Source organism: Danio rerio, chromosome 24, assembly GCF_049306965.1.
Source record: "Danio rerio strain Tuebingen ecotype United States chromosome 24, GRCz12tu, whole genome shotgun sequence".
NCBI lineage: Eukaryota > Metazoa > Chordata > Actinopteri > Cypriniformes > Danionidae > Danio > Danio rerio.
Genome location: NC_133199.1, coordinates 11,289,049 through 11,305,663, shown reverse-complemented (window position 1 = coordinate 11,305,663; position 16,615 = coordinate 11,289,049). Strand labels below are relative to the sequence as shown.

Below are 16,615 nucleotides of genomic sequence, written 5' to 3'. Positions count from 1 at the left end.
TTGACTTTATTATGTTTTATATGGAAAATAAAAGTCAGTTAATAGGTTTTTAGTCAATGAAAAATTGTGCCAACACATTGTCAGGGCAGCATTTTATTACAGTAACATAGTGGGAGACAAGTTCATAAATGTAAACGATTCAGCCGTATGCCAACACACTCGGCTTATGTTATTATTTAGCATGCTTTTCACACCCTTTCCTATGTCTCTCTCACCCGCTTCCTGTGTGGAATGAAGTCTAGAAGAGTAAGTGCTTAGCATGTACAGCATGAAGTGTGTGTGTGTGTTTCTGTGTGAAAAAGTGGCTTGTCAGATAAAACTGAGGGTGTGAAATCTTAAATATTATAAAATATACACAGAATCTGCACAAAAGACTATTTAAAGCACTGTTTGTATGTGTGTTTTGTACTCGAGCAGGACTCTCAGAGCAAACAGGGTGGCTACAGTATGCACCAGCTGCAGGGTAACAAAGAGTTTGGCTGTGAGAAGAAAGGCTATCTGTTAAAGAAGAGTGATGGGTACACGCATATACACACACTCAATTTTACATGTGGTTTCTGATCGTTCTTCGCTGTATCTATCAGTGTAATGCAGTGTAATTTTTGTTTTCTAGGTTAAGGAAGGTGTGGCAGAGAAGGAAGTGCTCAGTTAAAGGCGGGATTCTCACCATCTCTCACGCCACTGTGAGTAACTCAGAGAGACGCATATTTGATTTGCACAGTCCACCATTGAAAGTGAACATTTAATTACCATTTACTCTACCTCAAGTGGTTTCAAATCTATATGACTTTCCTTTTTCTGTTGAACACAAAAGAAGATATTTTTAAAAGTGATAGAAACCTGTTACCATTGACTTCCATAGTATTGAAAACAAATACTATGAAAGTCAGTGGTTACGGGTTAGAAATATCTTCCTTTATGCTTGAACAAAATAATTAAACAGATTTGTAACAAGTGAAGGTTGAGTAAATGATGACAGAATTTTCCATTTTGGGTAAACTATTGCTTTAAATATATCATTCTTTAAATAGAACAATAAAGCAGAGATCTGACATTTACAATAAAAAGACCTCATCAGCTTTCTGAACTTTCTGCCTGAATGTCACCATAACAACCTAGACATCTCACTGCGGGCCTTCTTGAGGATTGAATTACACCCACTGAATGTCAGCATTAATAACCACACTTTATATTTAACTAAATGCTACAAATCAGCATTGTCAGAATCACCTCTTTGTCTCAGGACTCATCTGCAACCTCCACATCATGTCATCGCTTTTCTTCCTTTCCCAAATGATGTCACTCTTTCTCATGATGCCATCTGTCACACATTTCAGTATATATGTATATACAGAATTTCATATATATATATATATATATATATATATATATATATATATATATATATATATATATATATATATATATATATATATATATATATGCAACAGTTCTGTCTGGATCTTGAATCTGATTGGCTGATAGCCGTGATATATTTAAGTAATATCAGCATCCGTACAGCCTCTTCACCCTTTGTGTATTACTCCGCCCATATACAGCCAGCAACAAGCAGATTCTACAGTTTGACAAATATTACTGCTGTTACACAACAAAATATACTTTTGAGGCTTTTTTTAGTCGAGAATGTAGTTGTTTAGATTGCAACTATGCAGTTTATTTGCAAGAATAGTGCCTATTTTAAAATATTTACAATTTTTGAGAGACAGCTCATGAATGAGTATTGGCTTCTGCTGTTCTGACGTCAGCTGCAGATTTGAATGAATGGCAGAAGAAAGTAGTTCCTAATACCAAAAAAAAAAGGGTTTTTAGACTCCTTGTTTGATTTTCTTATTTATATACAGGATTGTGATGTTAAGCTGTTGTACAAACGCAATATCACACTTGTAGCAGTGTGATATGGCTCTATATCAGCACTGGTGGGATGCTAAGGCACTTGGCCTACGGCCTCGTGCCAACGCACGCCTCCCACCAGTGCTGATATACAGCCGTATCCAATGGTACTCGTGTGATATTGCTCATATATATATATATATATATATATATATATATATATATATATATATATATATATATATATATATACTGAGTTATATATATACTCTTAATCACCAATCACCGGTCCCTTTATTAGGTACACCTGTCCAACTGCACGTTCACGCAAATTTCTAATGCGCCAATCACATGGGAGAAACTTAGTTCATTTAGGCATCTAGACATAGTCAAGACGAACCTCTGCAGTTCAAACCGAGTGTTAAAATGGTGAAGAAGGGTGATTTAAGTGACTTTGAACATGGCATTGTCTGAGTATTTCAGAAACTGCTTATCTACTTGGATTTTCAAGCACAACCATTTCTAGAGTTTACAGAGATTGCTCAGAAAAAGAGAAAATATCCAGTGAGCTGCAGTTATGTGGGTGTAAATGCCTTGTTAATGCCAGAGGTCAGAAGAGAATGGCCAGACTGGTTCGAGCTGATAGAAAAGCAACCATTTGTTACACTGAAGGAATGCAAAAGAACATCTCTGAACGCACAACACATCCAACCTTGAGGCAGATGGGCTACAGCAGCTGAAGGCCACACTGGTTGCCCCTCCTGTCAGCTAAGAACAGGAAACTGAGGCTACAGTTCGAACAGGCTCACTAAAATTGGACAATAGAAGATTGGAAAAGCGTTGCCTAGTCTGATAAGTCACAATTTCTGCTGCGACATTCGGGTGGTAGGGTCAGAGTTTCTTGTCAATAACATGAAAGCATGGATCCATCTTGCCTTGTATCAGTAGTTCAGGCTTGTGGTGGTGGTGGTGTAATGATGTGGGGGACATTTTCTTACCACACTTTGGGCCTAGTAGTGTAGTGTCAACGCCACAGCCTATTAGACATAAGTACAACAGTAAATATAAACCAATCTAATATAAAAACAAATAGCTTCTCAATTTAAAATATCCAGCTGGCAATCCCATGTTTACAAACTCACGCTTTCCGCTTTAAGCTGCTTTCGTGTCCTACTTTGGCTTTTAACCAATAGCGTCTCTGCAATAAAGTGATGCCATGATACAAATATATAAATATGCGAGTCCTGATTGAGAGGTAACATTCGATTCCAAATCTGAAACCGATATATCGGGCCCGATTTCTGATCATGTGACCGGATCGGGACATCCCTAGTAATAACATTACCCCAATTCTTTGACTTCCATTTGTTTTATTTTATAAACTTACTAAAAGTGTTTAGGAATTCATGAAATGTACATGTTAATGTATTATATACAGTATTTAATACATTTACTAAATTGTAATCTTAGAACTAACTTATAACAAAAAACATTTAATCATTTGGCAACATTTGATACTGTTTGAGTGTTTAATCAAAAACAAAATCTAGTCAGACATTCATTTCTTGTCATGTTTTTTGTGTTCCAGTCAAACAGGCAGCCTGTCAAACTCAACCTGCTCACATGCCAGGTCAAGCCCAGTGCTGAGGACAGAAAGTGCTTCGATCTTATTTCCCGTGAGTTAACACAAACTACATGAGTGATTTAGCATCTTAGTTTAATGTGTTTGTTTACTTTAACATACTTAATCTTGGAGGAAACATGTTTAACTCATTTTTTAAAATAGCTATGTAATTGTACCATTCATTTGAATTATGACTTTCAACAATTTTCTGGTGTTTAGTTGGTTTAAATCAATGATTTTTTTGTGCTGACAGCTCATATTTATCTTGTCATATTTTTCAGATAACCGCACATATCACTTTCAGGCAGAAGATGAGCAGGAATTTATAATGTAAGATTTTTTTGTGAGGTTTTTAATCATTATTTTGTTTATTTGTTATTCATGTTGTTTTCTTCAGTAGTCAAAACACTAATTTCATTGTGGTCTCTAGAACTGTTTTATATGCTGATTCATGATTGTAAGACTTTGTGCATTGTGCATAGTCGATTCTAGCAATGTGCCTGGAAGTGAAAAACAACTTTCCCCTTTTTAGTACTTCTTAGGCAAACTAATAGTGAACAAAAGTGCTCTGTGTTGTGAGAAGCTGCATTCACTTGGGTTAAGTTGACACTTAATTATTGAGGTCACCTACACCACAATGACATTTCCCAGACTCTTTTAGACATTCTCACAGAATCAAAGCATTTACCATCTCACAACACATTTTTAACTGCCACCTTTACTTCTTACCCACAGCACTGTGAGCTTTCTGCTGTCCATCAAAGAACCGCCTTACTGCGCCATTTAATAGCCATTATAAAGCTCTTAAAAACACAAAGGCTGATCATGATGAGACCCTTTAACACAAAGATGCCCAAACTTGGGGCTGTGGGCCAAAGTTGACCCATGGTAACCTTTGATTTGGCCGTATGGTTTAGAGATTGTCATTTCAAATCTAATGTAACCTATTGCTTCATTGTTTTATTGTTAAAAGCGAATTGAAATTAAATGTTTGAATTAAATACTGTAGACTAATCAGATTTAGTTGTAAATGTACATACTAAAATGTATAGAGCAGGGGTTCCCAAACTTTTCAGCCCGCGACCCCCAAAATGACAATGCCAGTGACTCGCGACCCCCAATATCCTCTGAGGTGGTTGTAAATGCAATGGTGCACACATACACCAATAGACCCAAGTCTAAATGTGCCAGAAAGTTTAACTTGGTGTTATAAAATCAATCTGCTGCAACTGATGCTATTGCTGTGTCTTTAATGTAATTACCCCAGGGGTCGCAATCCAATAGAACTAGTAACTATAAGCTACTATAGTAACTATATAGTAGTTTATAGTAAATATAAACGACTATTTTTTGTGTTCAGTAGTTTATGGATAAAATATGCTAATTCTTGTGGTTTAATAAAAATAAATAGATTTTTGAAAATCAATTGAGAACCACTTGTGTAAAGGACAATGCAGAGACTTTAGGAATCAAATCAAGCAAAAGGCAGATTCTGCTCGACTAATGTAATCAGCATTGAACTCCCCTGTTTATTATGTTTTTATTTCAGTAAGTTATAATTCTAAAAGTTATACTGCATTAGTTAATACATTTAAAGTAATGTTTTTATTTATTTATTATTAAATAATAATAAACTAATTAGGAAATTACCCATTGTAATATATATATATTGTAATATATTGTAAATTTTATGTAATATAGTTTGATATATTTACCTGATTTATCAGCCCATGGCTCATAATGATATTTTGTTTATAGGCCTTCATAAAAAAGGTTGGGCACCCCTGCTTTAACCTCTTTATACATCAATCCAGCAGCCCTTTCTCCTCTGATTTAACTGAATTTTTATGAAAAGCCATAAGCTGGTCTCATTAGCTAACAGGATAGCATGGCATAATTTTGAAAACGGTATAAAATAATTGTTCATGCCCAATAATAAAGAAAAAAAATCACTATACTCACCCTCAAGTGTTCCAAACCTTTCTTTTAAGGAGTTTCTTTCTTCTGTTGAACTCAGAAGTATATTGCTCGGCATAATTGAGTACAGCCCATTTTGAAAGTGAATATTTTTATTCATTCCTCAGTGAATATAGGCAATGTATTTTTTTGCATTGAACACAGAACAGATGCAAATTCCACACTTAAATGCCAACTGACCTAGCCTAGGCTCGAACCAGCGACCTTCTTGCTGTGAGGCGTTTGGGCTACCCACTGCACCACTGTGACGCCTATTAAAGTTTATTTATTCATTCATTTTATCGTCGGCTTAGTCCCTTTATTAATCCGGAATCGCCACAGCGTGATGAACTGCCGACTTATCCAGCACATTTTTTAAGCAGCGCATGCCCTTCCAGCCGCAACCCATCACTGGTAAACATTCACACACACACACACTCATACACTACGGACAATTTAGCCTACCCAATTCACCTGTACCGCATGTCTTTGGACTGTGGGGTAAGCTGGAGCACCTGGAGAAAACCTATGCGAATGCAAAGAGAACATGCAAACTCCACACAGAAACACCAACTAAGCCGAGGATCGACCCAGCGACCTTCTTGCTGTGAGGCGACAGCACTACCTACAATTTACAGTAGCTGTTAAAAATATTTCACAGTAACTCTTTGAATGACAGAGTAACAAATTAATTCCCTTATTTCCAGGGAAAGAAAACTAAAAACAATTACACAGTTCTTTATAATAATAACAGAGCAATATATCCCTTTATGTTGTCTTCTATTCATACAAAAACTATTTACAGAAGTAAGGGGGAATAAACATAATATTTAAAAGCCAACAAATACATATTTTTAAATATTTATATAATTGTCTCCACAATAAATATAATTTTATCAATGGTAAGCTTGTCTTTTTTTTGTCAAAACAAAATATTTTGTTGAAAAACATATATACAACTGTTTTTTTTGTTTTGACACATTAAAGTATGTTGCTAAGAAATAAATACATTTGGTTGCAAGCAAAAGAATAAAAAATCTAAAATGTCTTTCATAATGGTCTTAAAAGGGTCTTAAAAAGTCTTATATTTGACTTGATGAAACCTGCAGAAACCCTGCAGATAAACTCCAAATTTGGCTTCAGTACAGACTAATCTAATGTATATGCACAAATACGATGTATGGCTTCCTATTAAAAAATTTAAATTTAAAAGACAGATTTGTGAGGGGCGTACTTATATATGCTGAGCTCTGTAGATATTATGAAGATTGTTGGAAACTGGTAACAATTGACATTCATTGTAGGAAAACAAATACTATGGAAGTCAATGGTTACCAGTTTTCAGCTTTTTAAAATATCTTTTTTGTCAGTTCATCAAAATAAAGAAGTTCAAACCGTTTCGGGAGAAGTACAGGGCGAGTAAATAATGACAGGATCTTCAGTTTTGGGTGAACTATCCCTTTAAGAGAAAATAGTAAAGAACAAAAGTAAAAACCAAAATGAGACTGTTTGGACATAAATGTTGGTTTTGAATATGTTTTTTGAATTGAAAGCTGTCTATTTGACCCCCTGTGGTTTCATCATCATGCGGTAGAATGTTTGAGACAACGTGTCAAATTATAAATGATCCAGATTGTTCTACGCAGCACGGCAGTGTATGTTTTTAAACAATGGACCAATCAAAAGCAGGAAAGGATATACAATAGTGTACACCAGCCATTCAATCAAAATTGACACTTTACTTTATCTTTCTGTTTGCATTTTGATTCCCAAAGAAAAACATCTGTGTGCTATTTGCCTCTACAGATGGATCTCAGTGTTAACTAACAGCAAGGAGGAGGCACTTAACATGGCCTTCAGAGGAGAGCAGGGTGGAGGAGATGATGGGCTGGAGGATCTCACCAAAGCCATAATCGATGATGTGCTGCGCATGCCGGGAAATGAGTGGTGCTGTGATTGTGGGGCTCCAGGTACAATACCAATGCTTTGTTTAGCACTTTTTGTTGATTGGCCACATTAATGTTTTGTGGAGTGATCCCGTTGAACCTAATAATAATAGGTGGCAAAAGGTAAAAAATATATACAGTACTTTACTTAAAGTGAGTTTTAGAGTGCAGACTACTGAAGCTGTACCAGCCAAATGCTTAAAGCGGGGCTATTGATTGAGTTGAGTGCTGCATTATTCAATTACAAAAAATTGATGTGGGAGAATTGTCTCTTTCTGATGGTTCTGTGTAATAAATAATTATGTAAATAGCAATGCAGAATATTCTGATATTAACAAAAACACCTATACAAACACCTACGCTAAAACCCCTATACACTCAATTACTATCCCCTACCTTAGCCAACTTATATAATCCACTTATGGAGTGAAAAAAATATATAAAATAAATCGAGTAAGTGAATTTGAACACTGAGTTCAATGAAATGGATGCCATTTTATATGTGCTTTGCTGGTTAGAGACTGAGCACCGAAACGGTGAGTAGGCCCTATAGGAATTGCTCCATTGCTCCTTCTTCTTCGGAATGAATTGCGATTTTGAGGGTTTAAACATGCCCGAAATCTCACAAAACTTTGCACACGCCCCAGAAGTGGGGAAAATTTACGTTTGTCATAGGTTTCAGAATTAGGTGTGGCAAAATGACTCCATTGCGCCACCTATGCCTATTTGACAGAATGGCCCCCGAGCTACGATTCACGCACATGTACGAATATTGGCACACACCTCAAACATGCCAAAACCTATAAAACAGTCTTTTGGAGCAAAATTTCAAGCCCAACAGGAAGTCAGATATTTTTAACTTCCTGCGCCGAAAAATTTCCAGGCGTTGTATTTTAACAAACTCCTCCTAGGGAATTTATCCAATCAACAAAGAAATTGGGTTTTGTCATCTAAAGACCCTGGCGATGTAGAATTGCGAAGATCTAGAGTTTCTGTAGAAGGTTATGTTCGTGGCGGCCTCGCAAACTTTTGACGATTTGCCAAAAAACAGGAAATTATTATAACTCAGGCATGTATTCTCTGATCTGCCTCAAAATTCACACGTTTGATAACAGTCCTGACCTGAACACATTTACATGCCAATGTCCAGTTACAGTTATAGCGCCACCTGCTGACAGACGAAAGTTTGGCTTATAACTCAGCCACAGAATGTCCGATCTGCCTGAAGCTTCACAGGTTAGATGAGATTCCTCTCCTGAAGACATTTACATGCCAATATTGAGTCACTGTCATAGCACCACCTGCTGGCAGAAAGAAATTTAGCTTATAACTCAGCAAAGCAATGTCTGACCTGCCTGAAAATTCACATGCTTAAAGATTCCTCTCCTGAAGACCATCTACATGCCAATATTGAGTCACAGTCATAGCGCCACCTGCTGACAACAGGAAATACTTATATCTCAGCCAAAAAATGTCCGATCTGCCTGAAAAATTTACAGGTTAGATGAGATTCCTCTCCTGAAAACATCTACATGCCAATATTGAGTCACAGTCATAACACCACCTGCTGACAGTAGGAAGTTTGGCATAAATCTGTGAATGAATAAGTCTCAGGTTTTGTATATATATATACATGCATGTCGGATTGAGTTAATATTGTCGGCTGTTCTGTGTCATCCTAAAGCCACCACGAGACAGTGAGCCAGAGTGCGAGGTCCCTTTCATCGCTGCTTGCAGCTTTAATTGAAAATTGTTATTGATCAAGCTGTCCAGTTTAGTTTTACTTTTCTTAAAAGAGTTAAAACATCATCTTTAGTGTGGGAGATTCTTTCTTCTGCCTCACCGATCCTTTGCGATTGTGATAGTAAGTCGACTTTAATGCCATTTACAACTTCCATCATGTCAGTCAATTGTTTTGAGAATTCAGATCTCAAAGATTAAATTGCACAGAGAATGTCGTCATTTGTCGCCACTCTGGCATCGCACTTCTCCTCAGTTTGGTTGTTGGCTATCTCAGAGTTTTCACCGTCAGGTGGTTGCGTTATAGATAGCTTTGGAATATGACTTGATTTAACAGTTTTTGGTGGAATTTCACCTCTTACGTTTTTTTTTTTTTAACTGAATATCAAACGTTTTAACACGTTCTGAAACTTTTTCAGGGTTTTGTTTTCATTGATATTTAGCAGCAAGCTCCATTTGTGCATTGTTTCAGCTGCACGTCATAACCGGATGCCAAGCTGTTCATTAGAAATTAATCACACTAATTTTTGTTTTCGTCATGTATACAAATGCTAATTAAACATTTAAAAAATGATTTATTTAGATACTTTCATCAAATGGACTCAGGTGTGGATGCTATCTTGTTGTCAGAGATGGAAATTCATTCTGCGTCCAAACTGTAAAAGTGGAAGATGGGTGTTCTCTAGCCATTGAGTGTACAACGGTTGTATGCTCATATTGCTGTGCATTTCAGGTTTAATTAACTGCACTTCCCAATGTCCACTATAGTTTTGAATGCCACTACAAATGGCTGCTCACTCAATAGTAAGCTATTTAATGGGGCATTTAAGGATACAAGGTCACTTATAAATTATACATCTAATTTATATCGGGTTAAGCCAAATTATTATAACAGTCTAAATGAGTGGTAAACACTATAACCACAGGACAAAGACTGCCATAGTTTTATGACAACAGTAAATTCTGTTTATCAAAGTAGCAGATGCACACTTTTAATTATTTAGTTAGTCCTCTTTATGAAATTATGCCGCTACAAATGGCTGCTAGTGCGCTATTTAATGGGGGATTTATGGATATATGATCAATTTGAAAATGTTCATCTAATTTATATCGAGTTAAATCTTCTCACATTATGGCAAACACTATAACCACAGAAAAAAAAAACTGCCATAGTTTTATGACAGCAATGCATTCTATGTATTGCTTTTTAATTTAGCAAATTAAATGCAACATACACTAGAGTACACTTTTAATAACAGTGTTTGTACTAAATCTCTGCCAAAACATTGTATGTAAAACAGTTAGATTTCTACAGAACAGCTATGGTAAATGTTTGTGAAGGTAGATGACTTAAAACCTTCCTTTACAGTCTTGGCTTTTGTTTTCACAAGGCACTATTTAAACGGCACCTGCTCTATGCTTGTGTTGTGTTAAACCTTAAGTATGCTTTAGTTTTTAGTTTAGTTTTTTAGATCAATGTCAAAGTTACAAAAAATTGGCTATAGTAAAATGTGTTTCTAATAAACATGCACATACATAATTCAACCTTAAAAATACCTTTCACATTTAAAAATACATTAAAAACAAGTGCAAAAGTGGCAAAATGACAAGTGACATTTAATTTAAATGTCAGCCATTTTTATTAACAAAACACAGCCAGAAGTACGTCAAACGTAACATGGTGGAAAATACCGAGCAGTCTATTATGATTATTGCCTGTATTCCTTCATCTGCCTAAATTTTTGTTTTATAGTGACATTTCTACTTTGTATGTATCTTATTGGCTCCAATTTTTATAAACTTTTTTTTTTTAAGTGAATGCTTACTATCTAAAGTCAAACATTTCTAAAATCACACCTCCCTAGAGTTGGCTGTCCACACTTTGATTATGTCACGGTTAGACTACTGCAATGCACTTTACTGTGGCATTTCAAAATCTCAAATTTCTCTCCTTCAATTGGTCCAATGTGCTGCTGCTAGATTTACTTCTAATAGTAGGAAATGTAAACACTGTACCCCTCTTCTAAGGGGCCTCTATTGACTCCCCATCCAATTCAAAATTGATTTTAAAGTGCTGATATATAGATCCAGTCTATAATCTATCCTCAACTTATTTCTCAGAGCTGTTGCATTTTTTACACTAATTTAAGATCTTAGATCAAGTGATCAAAATCTTCTTTTAGTTCCTCAGTCCAAAATAAAAAGTAGAGGGGACAGAGCTTTCTCTGTGGCGGGTCCACTATTACAATTTGTCTCTTGAGATTAGAATGGCTCCATCACTATCTTTTTTTTAAATCAGTCCTAAAAGTGTACCTATTTAATAGGGATGTTCAGATCCGATCACGTAATCGGAAATTAGGTCCGATCACATGGTTTCAGACAAAATAGGAATTGGACGTTACCTCCCGAACCGGACTTAACTATATATGTATATATTTTGAATTTTTTTTTTATGCAACTATTGTTATACGGTGACACAGAGTTATACCTCTTTCTTGACTTCACACAACAGCAACATTTGCGGAATGACATCACTTTGTTGCAGAGATGCTATTGGTTAAATGCCGGCAAAGTAGATCACAGAAGCAGCTTGAAAGCACAAGTATGTCTGCAATCTAGAGGTATTCTAAAGTTGATGACGACAACATGGCTATTGCCAACATTGTGAGATATGTAAACTGTAAAAGCAAATGTAAAAGGAAAAAGCTACATTTAACACAAACCTGATAAGACACCTCAAAAACAAACGTAGAACTCAATTTGAAATGCTGGCTCGCCACCATTTCACTTCTTTTTCACTAAGTTCTGCCAGCCCTTTATAAGTAGATTTCTGAAAAACTACTTTTCCTGTTATAAGATGTACCCCATGTTTCATTCACCACAGACATAAAAGTTGTCTCTACTAAGCCTTTGTGTATTATAGAAGTTACGGTTTGGGGTTCGGTATCAGTAGATACTCCAAATCTAATGACTGATTGGGACATCCCTACTATTTAGCTTGGCTTTTTATTATTATTTTAATATCCTTTATGCAGCTTTATTTTTACATTTATTCCATCATTTCACTTGGCTGATTTTTTTATGTTTTTATATTCTGTCTTTTATTTTACTTTGGCTTATGTACAGCACACAGGCGCATTTTTAAATGCAATCTATATATACAGGTAAAGTCAGAATTATTAGCCCCCCTTTGATTTTTTTTTCTTTTTTAAATATTTCCCAAATGATGTTAACAGAGCAAGGAAATTTTCACAGTATGTCTGATAATATTTGTTTTTCTGGAGAAAGTCTTATTTTAGTAAGTTTTATTTCGGCTAGAATAAAAGCAGTTTTTGAGTATTTTTATGAACCATTTTAAGGTCAAAATTATTAGCCCCTTTTTTTTCGACTGTTTACCGAACAAACCATTGTTATTCAAAACTTGCCTAATTACCCTAACCTGTCTAGTTAACCTAATTAACCTTAACTTTAAATGTCACTTTAAGCTGTATAGAAGTGTCTAAAATATCTAGTCAAATATTATTTACTGTCATCATGGCAAAGATAAAATAAATCGGTTATTAAAAATGAGTTATTAAAACTATTGTTTAGAAATGTGTTGAAAAAATCTTCTCTATGTTAAACAGATAATACCATTTCTAAGTTGTATGCACATACTTAAAAAAAAAAAAAAAAAAGATAATTAATTTTTTTTTTTTTTTTTTACAAAAAAGTAAGATATTGAGAAGAAGGTTTCCATTTTTTAGTTGTGCTTGAATGTTTAAGCAGCCCTCCTATGAATTGTCAGTCACTGATATGGCCCCCTGTCATTTTGAGTTTAATACCCCTGCAATAAAGGCTTTTTAACATTTTTTTCCCCACATTTTTCAAGTCCCTTGGACTGATTTTTGCTGTTCATTATGATGAATCATGAATATGATGAAAATTGACACATTATTTAAGCTACCCATGGGCACTTTTTGTTTGATTATAGCAGATCCACATGGCATGGAACGATTAACGGTTTCAAGGTATACCGCAGTTTGCAAAAGTCAAGTTTTCTATAATACCATTTCTAAGGTATATGTAAATTTTATTTATTTCTTTTGCTTTTTTTTTTTTTTTTTTACATGTTTTTTTTACAACTAATTTATTTCATTTTTTTAGAGCAACAGTGTCTTCAGCAGAAAAGGAACATCCACATTAATAGCTTCTGGTCCAAAATATTTAAATGTTTCTTAAAATAAAATATACAGTATTGTGTTCAGTGGGGAAAAGAAGTTTTTTTATTATTATTATTATTAATCACAATACCGTAAAACCATGCTATTTTTATCCAAGGTTATCATACTGTCAGAATCTTATACCGGCCCATGCCTATTCCACACTGCTCTTTTATTAGGAAACAACCCACCCTCCACACACACAGAGCTTCCAATGGCTGCACCGTTTCTTTCTAGAAATTATGACTGACAACACCATCTTTAAACAAGAATTGCTGCTGTTTCTTAGCAAGTGTCTGTTATTGCAGCTAACTCTTCTTGTTCCATCTATGGTAGTTCATTGTTGTTGATGTACCATGTCTTCCTTTTCCTTTTGCTTGTAAAATGTTGACTGAGGCTAGCGTTGCCATCTTGTGGATGAACTAATTAGTAGGAAAACAGCTCAAAACACATGTGTGACCGGAGCATAGTCTGTGTGCCCTCTGGCTGGATGAAAATGCCACCAATTGAACGGCCCAGGCTTAAATACTAAAAAGATATTAGTCTCTCTGGTAATTCCTTTCATTCTCTCTCTTCTCAGGTCTCTTTTCCACTCATGTTCTGCCAACAGTCTGTCTCTATTTTTTTTTAAATCCCGGTTTCTGTTTCTCTCACTCTATCCGTCTGTCTCTCTCATGATGAAGCAGCAGCAGCAGTGTGAGTGTGAGGATCAGGCAGTCAGGACAGGCAAGCACTGTTACATCACTCGCTTATGTAATTGGCTCATGCAAGCTGTACTGAAAGTTCCGAGAGGGCGGCTGCTGCTCCAGGGATTATTTGATCAACCTCTTTCTCATTCATTGTTTTCTTTTTGCTACAAGATGAAAGAGATGTTGCCCATAAGACGGTTCTCGTCTCTTAATGCTCGTTTTAGTTTGTCGTGAGAGATAAATCTTTGTATAAATTTGTGAATAAAGGGTTTTCATTTATAAATGTATTTTGTCAGATTAACAAGACTTTTTTTTTTCGATCCTGTTTGATTACTATTGCTATCAAGCAGAGCCAGAGTGAGTTTCAATTACATACAAAAAGTCCACACTACAATCCTAACAACACAGATCAACAGTTCAATTAGAATCATTGAAAAAAGATAGATATTGAATGAAAAAACAAAACCAAAAACACAATCAATCAGAATCATTTCATCAAATTGACTTTAAGGGTTCTATTTTAAGGATCTAGGCTCAGTCAATTAATGGAATTTTAGTTTCTTGCTACTGACAGTCATCTCTGGTGGAGCTGCTCTTCAGCGAATTTTACTTTTCAGTTACTAAAACTGAACTTAAAGGGCCATAAAACCCACCCACTTTCGGTTCAAGTCTACCTCAGAATAATAAAAAAAAAGCTTTATAATGAGCGTGGAGCACTACAAGCTGAGGGAAGAGTGGGCTTGGCCAACAGAGCAGGGGAAAAAGCAAGTGATGCTCGCTGCAGAGCCATTTAGGCAGAGTTGAGCTCCCGCTCCTCCTTCCTTGCACTTCTTCTACGAGTGATGTCACTGGGGGTTGTGGTTAGGGGTGGGTGGATGTACGCATTAAAACAGCTAATAGGAGGAGGAGCGAGAGCTCAAGCTCCCCCTCGCTGGACCTCAAATGGCTCTGCAGCGAGCAGTGTCTCGGAAAAAGAGGGGAGCAAACGACTCTTGTCAGTTGGCTCACATAATAAGACACAAACTGTGAGACCCATGATTTATTAGTTTATGAAGTTAAAATGCAAAGAAATTACAGTAATTCATTATATAATTCATTATGCAGATAATCATGTAAACACTATAAATGCGAAGGGCTTCTCTTCCTGAATCCCTGAATGCAGACACAGTGGATAGCCGTGCAGCAGGTCTCTTGCCCTATCTATTCCAACCATTAGCCCTGCCTGTAATCTGGAGGATTTAAAACATATGGTGAACACAGCAGCACGTATATAGGCAATGTGTCTGAATGGTAACAAACTTAACTAATAAAAGACAAAGTTGGCCATTCTTCAATACTCGTTCAGCTCTCTCGACCAAAATGCTTTGCTGTTTGCTGTATCGGCCCTGACAGCATTGCAGGGAACAAACAAACCCCTTGAATCATGAAATTAACACATAACGTTACGACCCTTTACGAATGCCTGCTTGAATGAATGAATGGATTTATTTATTTAACAGGGACATGCACAAAGATTACATTAACCTCAAAAAGGAAAGATGCATTGTGCCAGGTTGTAGCAGGATTGCTATTTTCCACCTGCTGTCCCTGGACAGGTAAAAATTAAAATATGTAATAACCATATTAATAACCAATTTATTAAAAAGTCTGTTTAAAACATACAGGCATAATAACATATAAATTAAACACTGACAAAAAAACATCTCACTGCGTGTGTACAAATTTGATTTGACAAAAACCACCTTCTAGTCAGGTGTGAAAACATCTCACAATTTGTACATGTGATTATTTTTGTTGGGAGAGAATTCCATAGATTTGTACCTTTATAAATAAAACATAACCAAAAGAGGTTATGTTTTTCTAAGATATTGCAGTGATGGTCCAACCAAGGCTTTTTATCAGGAATTTTAAGTGCTCTCTTGTATAATGATTCAACAGTGTTAAAGAGGATTTGCATGTCTGAGACCAGCTCGTTATTCGTATTTGTTAAATGTCTTTGTCAGATCACAAAGTATTCATGGTTTCAGTATGGTGAACAGCCTACATACAGAAGTGTATGCTAATGAGACATTTATTTGTACTATTAATAACAATACATCAGTGTAGCTACAAATAAGGGGTTCTGGGTGTTTCTGTGTCTTTTCTTAGGTGTTCTGGGAGGTTGTTAGCACATTGCTGTGTTGTTCTGCAGTCAGGTGTTGTGGGTGTTAGCACATTGCTTTGCAGTTGGCTATGTGTTACAGTATGTATGTGTGGCTGCTATTTTATGCACTAGGTATATATAGTGAGATTTTGTTGTGGCATAAAGTGAGATTAACTACACATTGTTGAGGTTTGGTTTTACATTACTTATGAGTAAAAACATTGTGTTGCAAGTGTTGCGTAATACTGTATCATTACGCCATGGTATGGCAACAAAAGCTGCGTCCTAAATGGCAAACCATACACTATGTACTTGTGCATATAGACACTTAATTTGTAGTATATGAATGTAGTGTCGTCCCAAATGGAACATTTAATGTTTTTTTTTTTTTCTAAGTGGAAATTCAAACCGTTTCCCAGATTACTGTTTCTCCGTGTTTCGCTGTTAATGTCTTTAAATAAATA

General features: G+C 35.8%; 1 protein-coding gene across 14 annotated transcripts in view; it reads left to right on the top strand.

The window, feature by feature from the left end:
- The window catches only part of asap1b (ArfGAP with SH3 domain, ankyrin repeat and PH domain 1b), a 150,128-nt gene that overhangs the window by 103,481 nt on the left and 30,032 nt on the right, over positions 1-16,615 (top strand). For 7 of the 14 annotated variants that reach the window (XR_012399723.1, XR_012399721.1, XM_003201277.7 and 4 more), the window contains 5 exons: positions 418-518; positions 614-683; positions 3,440-3,527; positions 3,757-3,805; positions 7,238-7,401. Coding sequence is in view for 10 of the 14 variants with exons in the window: in XM_003201277.7 (XP_003201325.2) it covers positions 418-518; positions 614-683; positions 3,440-3,527; positions 3,757-3,805; positions 7,238-7,401 (472 nt within the window). In the remaining 4 variants the exon portion in view is untranslated. Of the gene's footprint in view, positions 1-237; positions 247-414; positions 519-613; positions 684-3,439; positions 3,528-3,756; positions 3,806-7,237; positions 7,402-16,615 lie in introns of all 14 variants that reach the window. The other 7 variants (XR_012399724.1, XR_012399722.1, XM_073941605.1 and 4 more) reach the window with 2 other exon arrangements.